The following is a 9,788-nucleotide window of genomic DNA, read 5'->3' as shown; positions in this document are numbered from 1 at the left end:
CTAAGCGAGCTTGCAATGGTTTCCGCAAACGAAAAATCAAAAACTATGTATAAACAAGTGGATGGGCAGTCAGGCAACACATCAAACTCAGATAATCCGCATTTTTCTCTCTGCTGAAACGCTTGCTTGCCACGCAACTAAACGCAAACTAATCAAAAGCAATCACTCCACGCACCTTATTGGCTATTGGGGCTCCACGGGGAGCCCTCGAATCCTTCGAATCTCCAACTCACACACAATGAACGACCAAGCAAAGTTTGTAAAAATAACACAAGAGTACATCAAACGTTTCATGGCAGGCAATGGCCAGACATTTTTGAATGCAAATGTATCTAGCACTTAAGGAGAACTTTATACATATACAATTGGGGCGGCAGCGAGGCGGATTAACGATAATTAGATAAACTAGATAACGACGCTACTCGAACTAATCAAATTGAATTGAAAACCGAAATCGAAATTGTTTCCCCTGCATTTGAATGCGTGCGTACAACTTTTTCTAGAGCAACATTTTTGGGCAACCGAAGCATTACCAACTAAACTATCAGCATTTCTGAATAAAAAACTGCATAACATATATTGAAAGTTCGCTGTCGTCTTTGAGTTTCACTAACACTACACATATTTACAAGAAGCGGGGAATTCGATTGATTCAATCCAGCAAACTCTTCACGTAGGCGGCGTCTTCCTGGACGAACTTCTCGGCCTGCTCGGAGGGCACCTCCACTTCGGTTTTGTAGTTGTCCAGGCCGATCTCCTCCTCTTTTCTGAAATGGGAGGATATTTGGATAACAGAGCGATAATCTTATGGCTCATCTTGTCACTCACTTGATCAGGATGTCCACCACGTTCTCGCAGGCCAGCAGGCAGTCGCTGTCCTTGGCCACCTTGGCCTCCCACTTGTGGTACTCCCTGAGGATCTCGTAGACTCCTCTTGAGCGGAGGATCTCGCGGCTGCGACGCGTGGAGCACAGTTGCAGCAGGCACTCCAGCAGCATTTTCCGCAGATCTGGATCCTCTTCCCGCGTTTTGCTTTCAGGGAGGTACTACAAAAAGCGGGAATTAATAAAGGTTTTGCTATGTATAAAGTATAGACCCCACCTGCAGTTCGATGGGCAGCAGTTCGTTGTCCTCGTCGCTGAACTCCTCTGGACCGCACAGCGGCTGCAGGATGGCCACCAGAATGTTGCTCTGGTCGTTGAGGATCACCTCGTGGTAGACAGTGTCGAAGCAGACGTTCTTGAGGATTCCAATGGTGCCGCCACGCCTCACCACACTGCCCTCGAAGGAGGCGAAGGGCAGCAGTTTCTCCAGCAGCTGGTATTTTCTGTGGCAGCACAGCTCCCGGCCGCGTGGCACCTGGGTCAGATTGCAGAAGATGGGCGCCAGGTAGTGGAGCTTGGCCTTCTTCTTGTTGTAGTCCAGCTGGGCGAAGGCTTTGGCCAGGCGGGGCAGTGTCTGCTCGTCCCTTTCCAGAGTGTCCAGGATCTCATGGACCAGCGACTCCACACGCGTTAGGTTACTCAGGACCATGCTCCAGGGATCAGCCAGGTCGGATTGCTCGTCGGTTATGTGCTTGGCGGCCACCTCCACGATGGCAAAGGTCTGGGAAGCATTTACTTGAATTATGGACACATTATGGGCATTATGACAACCAACTTACGGGTTGCAATTGCTTGGCCAGTTGGAAAACCTTAATAGCCGCCTCTTCCTCGGCAGTTAAGTTAATTAAACTCAGCACCGCATCCTTGGCCACCGTTTGATTTTCATCGAAGGTCAGTCCGAAGATGGCCATTAGCATGTCGTCCAGCGAAAGAATGGCTGATTTGCCCTCTGAGCTGCCGGTTAAACCTAAGAAGTTGAAAAATTGTAAGTAAATAATAAAATGAGAGACCGCGTGACGTCACAGTTGCCCACAACAAACGCACGTGCGAGCAGGTGAATTTGTTTCTTCTGGAAACTCACCCAAAACGTGGGTCAGGGCCACTGCCTTCAAGTCCAGGCGCTGATTGGGCTGCATGAATTGCACCAGTTCTTTGACAGTCTCCATTTTAATTGTATTCAATTGTTTTATTTACAATTAAAATCAAAGTGCGGAGTTTTGTTTTCTTTTATGTTCAGTGTGACCGCAGAGTGGTATTTTAATTATACCTCCCGGCTCTTTCTAATATACCAAAAATATTAAAATTATTCCATGTATCAGGAGTGTGTACCGACTAGATGGAGGGTGCCTCCGCTAGGCTAGGAGGTTGTCTTAGCTAAGAGCGCGAAAGTAACCCAGCAAACAAATTTGCTGAATAAATAGTCCGTTACATTTCAAAAACGTTTGTTTTATTTAAATAAATTAAGAAATAAATATTTTTTAGAACACATTTGAGCTAAAATATTCAACGTGGTCTATACACGATTACTTGATTTATTTGAATCATACAAATTCTTACGTTTTGTGAAAGAAAAGAAAATATTTTCAAATTTACTTTATCGGCTTATCCAGAAGCCCGAGTGCCACGCTGGAACATCATTTGACTCGACTTTCCGGTGGCCACTACCACTGACCCTGCCCCTTCCAGTGATCGCCCTCGAGATAAACCCTTGAACCTGGTGGACATCGGTGAAGATCCCCGGCATTCCGCGTCTCTTGCAGGCAGGACCCCAGGCCACGATCCCACAGAGCTCATCTCCAGCGGTCACCGGACATCCGGGGCTAAACATGCAACCGGGCATGGTCTTGGATTCCTTGGCACAGGCCACAGTTTCGCCCAGGATCACACTGCCGTACTGGGACTCGCAGTCCAGGCGGTTGAGCACGGTGACTCCTTCAGTTTTCACGTCTTCCGTGAGTCCTGCTCCACAGGAGACCACTGAGAGGACATGGTACGAACTCAGCGGCTTGGTGCAGAGCTTCACGAAATCTTTCAGATTGCCACGCAGGCGGTGGCTCAGCTTGACCACAGCCACATCCATGAAGGTTTCCGGCCAGCGCCATTCGTTCGATGTGACAACCTTGCGGATGAGCGCGAAGGAGCGGGCATCCGAGTCCTCCTGATCCTCCTGCTGGAGGTCCGGCGTGAGGAACTCCACACTGAGTGATGGCAGCCTCGACCTCTGGCTGTGCAGGCAGTTCGCCGAGCTCAGGGCGTAGAGAGCACTGTAGTAGGAGGCGCCGCAGACGAACTTATCGCCGTCCATGATCCTCAGCAGCCAGGAGCCCACATGGCCACCCTCCGTCGTCCTCAAGCCATTGTTATTCACCGTTTTCACCGGAGGCCTTGCATGCAAGTAGTGGGCTGAGGAATTCCACCAACTGGAGGTGACTAGCTCTATGTTGGCGAGGAGAATGGGTATCCAAAGGATTTCCTTAAGAAAATTCATCACAGCAACTGGTTCTACCCGGTGTTCCAGACTTACTAGATATGGTTTTTAAAGATCATAAAATGAACCAAGTATCGCAAATTGAATTTCACACTCCATAGACCAGGTAAATGTAATTTCAGGTGTTTTTTAACAATTTGTAACTTTAATGTTTTGAAAAGTATGAACGGAGAAGGAGGTTTGCTCTTCTAAATTACATTTTGAAACAAAGAGTTTTTACATTTTTTGTAATAAAAAAATATTGGAGAGGTTTTTTTACTGTGTAAGAATACTTTTTACAATAATTTTAAAATATAATTATCACCCCTCGGTGTGCCTACCATGCCTTATATAAAACAAGTGAGTTAAATAAAGTAAAAGAAAATATTTTTTAATTGAAAGTCCTTTATTCAGCATACCATCGCCTCCAAGGGATCCACCGTGGTTGTCTTGGGTACCGCTTTCGCCTTGCTAACCTTCACCTCTGTGGTCGCGTTTCCCTTGGGCTTCGGACGTTCTTTTTCCTCGTGCTTGGGCGACCTGAAGATGTAGCCGGCATTGATGCCCTCCTCGGTTTCCTTTATGAACCGCTTCACCCGTCTGATGTTGGTGTACATGCCCGGCTTGGAGGTGTCCTGGCAGTTGGATCCCCAGGACACCACGCCGCAGAGCTCCCTGTTGTAGATCATGGGACTGCCGCCGTCGTAGAGGCACTGCCTCGGGTTCTTGGGCTGCCTCACGCAGACCGAGGTGCTCGATAGCCTCAGGACCTTTTTGAACTTCCGCCGGCACTCCTTGACGCTTATGACCGAGACTGACGAGTTGCGCGGGTCCGAGGAGGGCTTCTGCACCACGGGGCTGTCGTGGCCCCAGCCGAAGACCACCATCTTCATGCCCGGCTGCACCTTCACCGTGCACAGCCTGATGAACTCGGTGAGGCGGCCCTTGATGGGGTCCTTCAGCCGGATCAGGGCCACGTCCATGTAGAGCTTGTGGTAGATGAACCGCTCGGGAAACTGGATGGTGTCGATCTCGGCAACGTTCTCCTTGTCGCACTTGGAGTACGCGGTGCCCTCCACCGTGACCCCTTCTATGCTGTTCCTATAGGGATATATGCAGTTCGCCGAGGTGATCACGAGCAGCGGGGCGTAGTAGGCTCCCCCGCAGGCAAAGTGGCCATTACTGTTCACGATGCGCAGCAGCCAGCCTCCAAAGTTGGGTCCTGTGTTCGACTCCACTCCTCCCCAGACGCGCCGAAACTTGGGTATCTTTTGGTAAATGTCCCTCGGGTAGATCTTTCCCTGGGCCTCTGGGGTAGACAGCCCCAGCAGAAGGCCCAGCCAGAGCCAGCTCTTCGGCCATCCCATACTTTTGCAGTGAATGAAGGGGACCTTTGTGGTTAGTTAAAAGTCCTCTACAAAACTTGTGCGGAAAATGCATAATCAGCATGGAAAATTTGTATCTTTCTTTTGGACCCTGAACCGACATTCATATACTCTTTTAAAACCAATTATTAAATTCCTAAAATAATTATTACTAGCTAAAAAAATGAATATCTACTTTTACTTACTAATAGTGCCCACTGGGAACTTATTTTAACTAACACTAAAAACTTGCTTTTAAAGGGTATTTCAGGGGCTTTCAAAATTGTATAATCTCCCAGACAGATACATTGATTTTGTTTCGTTTAGTAAGAATGCGAGTATGGGGCGTAAAAAAACCAGCTTATGCAGCCTTTTCAGCCAGAAAAGGTCTTAGTTCTTGAGAAATGATGATGAAGAGCGTTCTTCTTGTGCTGTTGGCTGGGGAGCTGTGGCTCCTCCAAGCGTGGGGCTTTCAGTACCCGCGCCTCATCAACGAGCTCACGCCGCCCGCGAGGCGGTGGTGGAAGGGTCCCAAGTACAGCACTGGAAATAACTTCGGCGGCTGGCTGTTCCGCATTCACCACGGGAGCTACGGGCCCATTTGCGGAGCGTCCTACTACGCGCCCTACGTGATGATCACCTCCGCGAACTGCATCCAGGCGCACCGCTATAGTCTAGACGGCGCGATTGTCCAACCCACGTTCACCTCCGAGGAGATCGACGTCGAGGTGGACACCATTTACACCCCGCCCGGCTTCAGGCACTACCAAACCTTCGAGGATGTGGCGGTGGTCCGGCTGATGGAGATCGTTTCGGGCAGGACGACCGAGTTCATTAAGCTCTGCAACAGGACCATCACGGACAATATGAAGATGAACTCCTACGGCTGGGGCTTCGAGTCCGCGGGCCTCGTGAGTACGAACACAAAGAGTTTCGTCGTCCCCGTCGAGAACACGGAGAAGTGCCGAAAGAAGTTCGCTAGCACCAGCATTAAACTCACGTCCACAAACTTCTGCGTAACGCATCCCAGGGATCCCAAACAGTGCCGCTACGACGGCGGAGCCCCGCTCACCTACGGCACCGAACTCTGCGGCGTGGCCTCCTACGGGCCACTCTGCAAGTACTACAACCAGCCGGGGATCTACACGAACATCAACAAGGTGGCCAAGTTCATTGAGGACATCGCACAGCAGATCAAGGAAAAACATCTTACCAGGGAGAGCAAGGGGAACAACAAGGGACCGCGGTGGTACAGGGAGTACAAAAACAAAAACCCTAAGAAGGTGACAAAAAAAAGGGGGTTAAAAAAAAAAAAACATAATCAATAAATTGAAAATCTGGGAAGCCAAGTGCCTAGACTATCACATTTCTATTACTCAGTTAAAGGGGGCCAGAGGGAGATGGCAGCTGAGCGAGCTTGTAAAGCGCCACCTACCGGCGATTTCAATATAAATTGTGTTTTAAGCGTTCTGGGCGTAATATTAGTCCCTGCAAACTCATTTTAAGGTTAACTGATAGGTATTGACAAGGCCCATACATCTCAGTTAACATTTTTTTCTAGCACTTAAACTGTAGGACCCACAGCTTTCTGCGGTTTTTGGGCGTCGGAATGGGCGTGGCATGATCGCGTAGTAAACTTGCTCTGCTTAGCTTTGTAAGGAATCTAAATCTAAAATTCCCATTCCCTATCGTTGATAGTTTCCGAGATATGCGGTGTGGGACTAGGCTCTTTTCTAAACTAGAAACTGCGGCAGAACTAAGTAGTTGGTCATGGGAATTCTCTGCGCTTCGCCAGGCCGAACTGGAACGAAAAGAGCTACCAGTTCGGAGTAAAAGAGCCATGAAGAGGGTATTTCTTTGGGCACTTTTAGTTGTTGATTTGTGGCCGCTCCCATCGCGGAGCAAGACCTACAAACACCACATCACGCGACTGACCCCCAAGTGGAGGCGTTGGTGGGAGGGCAAGGGGTCGAACACCGGGGATAATTTCGGTGGCTGGCTGTTCTACATATCCCACGCGCGGGCAGGGATGATCTGCGGAGCATCCTACTACAGTCCACTCCTGCTGATTGCCTCGGGCAACTGCATCAGCCCGTTTCGCTATGACTTGGACTCGAGCTCCGTCATGCCCACCTACAACCACGAAACCCTGGAGGGAATGATCGACACAGTGTACACCCACGATCGGTTCATAGCCGGCAAGCTGTACATGGACGTGGCCGTAATCCGGCTGTTTGATCCCATCAGGGGCAAATTGGCCGAGTTCATAAAGCTCTGCAACACGTCCATCAAGCCGGGAATGCGGATGACCTCCTACGGCTGGGGCTTCGACAACATGGAGAGCAACTTGGGCCTGGATACAAAGAATGGTTCTGTTCCCGTCGAGGACATCAACTCGTGCTTTGAGAAGTTTAAGAGTAGCAAAATCCGGCTCTCAAGCACCTCCTTCTGTGTGACCCATCCCAGTGACCCCAGCAAGTGCCGCTACGACGCGGGAGCCCCGCTCACCTACGGCAACGAGCTGTGCGGCGTGGCCTCCGTCGGGCCCCTTTGCAAGTACCCCAAGCAGCCGGGGATCTACACGAACATCAGCAAGGTGACCAAGTACATAGAGGAGGTGGAGTCGCAGATTGCAAGCGAGAAGCTGGTCAGGCGATCAGGCTGGAAGACTAAAAAGCGAAGGATACTCGTTCGAAAATACAGGAACAGCCAAGGGAAATTAAAGAGAAGGAGTGGGAGAAAGGGATCTAGTAGTTAAAAGTATTTTAAATAAATCTGTAAATATTATAATACATACTATAGTGACTAGGAAATTAAAGTAACCTTATTTAATACCTTATAAATAAAAAACATACCTTTTAAGGTTTTCAGAATGCCTTGAGAAAGCAATTTAAGTATAGAATTCCAACACACTCCAACTATATTTGACACTCATCAAGTCCCGTACTCTTGATTGATCTGATATTTTAAGCAAACAGAGGGAAAACCGGCTCATCCCAAAACTGTAATGCTCGTATTATTTTTAGGCTCAAGCCCCTCAGACGATCGAGTGCGTAAGTGCCTAAAGTAAGTCAGAGATGCGGCGTGATGTCATTCGGAGGGGCAGTCATTGTCTCCTGCGGAATCGTGTTTTAGCACAGTAAATTGCGGGCCTTCTTGCTTTTTAAATGCTGATCGAAGATGATTAACGAGCATAATTTAAACGAGACTGGTTCGGTTAACCACAGGTCTTTATCCTCTGGGAACTTTCCGCGGGCAGCTGGGCCTTACTTGGAATTGGTTTACTGATCAATTTTCGTAAATATGTAAGGTCAGCGGAGCCTAATAATATTTCAGTTATTTAAATGCGATTAAAAGATATAAATATTTATTTATAAATATTATTCGAAATGTGGTCAGTTTCCTAAAATAAATATTTATATATAATATTATTTTGTGGGTATATTTTTTAAAAAAGGTGCGCAAAATACGACTGCATTTAAAAGGGCTCTAAATATGTGTATTTTTTATAAACCATAAACAATGAGACTGAGTTAAAACACAGTCTGCGGCTGTTGATGACTTTATTACCGTATCGGCACATGTCTAAAACTTAGCCAAAATCTGTACAGACTCGTAAAACCACTGCGGCTAATCGGTCAGAAAGGTCAGTCGACGTGGTCTTATGTAACACCTCTTGACGTGAGCACTTCGAAGTATGAACTCTCAGTGTTAATCACCAGATTTCAAGGGGCTACCCGAAAATCAACTGAAGTGCACTTGAAGAATAATATTTTGCTTTAAAACGAACTATATGAAAATATGATCGAACACTTTTTATTAACTATGCTACATATTTTGACAGACACTGAGGAACCTACAAAATCAACTTATTTTCGAAATCCTATTTGAAATTTTATATCAAAACCTTGAACTTGATATATAATTTCTCACTGTTCAAATGAAAACCAGCTGGACGGGCAGTGACATCACGGGCGGGTTTTCGGGATTTTCGGCCCCCTTGCGCACTTGCCGTAAGACCGCCTAGCGGTACTTTCGCCCGAACCCCAAAATAACCCAAAAGCAACCCAAAAACCGCCCACTGGGGGAGGCTGGGTGGTGTTATTTCGGGAACTGCGTAATTTGGGTTTCAAGTACAAAAACCGGACACTGAACCCGGTCGACGACGTCGACCGGCGGACTTCCTGATCGTAGGGCTCGGGCTGGGCCTGGGCGGCGGGCTCTTCCTCTTCCGGCTAATGGTGAATGCCCGCCGGATCACGTAGGCCCCGGGACAGAGGGTCTCCCCCGGGAGCCGAGACCAGACTCTCGAGAATTGGCAACCCGACCACGAAGCTGCCGCCGAAAGTGCGCACCCACCGGAGCGATTGTAATGCCCCTCATAAGGCGGAGCGGTTCGCACGCCCAGATCCAGCGACTTAGTCACATACTCGCCTGGTACCCTCATAAACATAATGGCTTGCCGAGGTATCTGGTGCGCATGCCAAATGAGGCCAAAGCGCGTGCGCGGCCCGCTTCTGACGTTATCGCCTACTTATCCACTCGCCTATTTGGCCAAGTCAACACTATAACCCTCGAAAGCCCGGGGGATCAGGTAGATCTTTAAAAATGCCTTTAAAACATTCCTATAAGATAGCTATCTATACTCTAATGCAAGCAAAATCGTATAATTTAAAAAGGTTTTTAATTAAAAAATACTTACTTAATAGGTTGTATTATAAATATATATTGCTAAAGCTTACAAAATGTTTTTTAACAATTTATTGTTTACGTAAAATCGTAAGATACAGGCCATTTAGTCAATTATAAGAAATCAAATAATATTCTCATTAGGAAAGGTGGTCAATTAGAAACATCAGTCCACTTAACGTTTATTAAATGCTAGTTATGCATTGTTCGCAGAATTGATTGGCTATAAATTCCTAACTTATAAGAGAACATTGAGACCGCCTTCTAGGAAACCATTTTAATTGCTTCATTACTATGATTAGCTATTAATTGGCACACTAAAATGAACCTGGGTGCTAGCAAATATGTGATCTTAAAAGGCTTTTTATTATACCTATAAATTTG

At 47.5% G+C, this 9,788-nt stretch overlaps 3 protein-coding genes across 3 annotated transcripts; all 3 read right to left on the bottom strand.

The window, feature by feature from the left end:
• Nucleotides 1-553: 553 nt before the first annotated feature.
• On the bottom strand, nt 554-2,127 carry LOC108025354 (protein HGH1 homolog). Its single transcript, XM_017095813.3, has 5 exons — nt 1,966-2,127; nt 1,664-1,851; nt 1,102-1,605; nt 829-1,046; nt 554-767 (listed from the first exon to the last, which is right to left on the bottom strand). The coding sequence occupies exons 1-5, from the start codon at nt 2,048-2,050 to the stop codon at nt 653-655; spliced, it is 1,110 nt and encodes a 369-aa protein (XP_016951302.1). The 5' UTR covers nt 2,051-2,127; the 3' UTR covers nt 554-652.
• Nucleotides 2,128-2,379: 252 nt separating this feature from the next.
• LOC108025150 (seminase) lies at nt 2,380-3,415 on the bottom strand. The gene has a single exon (XM_017095425.3). The coding sequence runs from the start codon at nt 3,370-3,372 to the stop codon at nt 2,479-2,481; it is 894 nt and encodes a 297-aa protein (XP_016950914.1). The 5' UTR covers nt 3,373-3,415; the 3' UTR covers nt 2,380-2,478.
• A 321-nt stretch (nt 3,416-3,736) lies between these two features.
• Nucleotides 3,737-4,719, bottom strand: LOC108025146 (seminase). The gene has a single exon (XM_017095422.3). The coding sequence runs from the start codon at nt 4,716-4,718 to the stop codon at nt 3,762-3,764; it is 957 nt and encodes a 318-aa protein (XP_016950911.1). The 5' UTR covers nt 4,719; the 3' UTR covers nt 3,737-3,761.
• Nucleotides 4,720-9,788: the final 5,069 nt, after the last annotated feature.

This window comes from Drosophila biarmipes, chromosome 3R (genome assembly GCF_025231255.1).
Source record: "Drosophila biarmipes strain raj3 chromosome 3R, RU_DBia_V1.1, whole genome shotgun sequence".
Classification (NCBI taxonomy): domain Eukaryota; kingdom Metazoa; phylum Arthropoda; class Insecta; order Diptera; family Drosophilidae; genus Drosophila; species Drosophila biarmipes.
The sequence above is the reverse complement of the archived record's forward strand: the minus strand, read 5'-3'. Positions and strand labels throughout refer to the sequence as shown.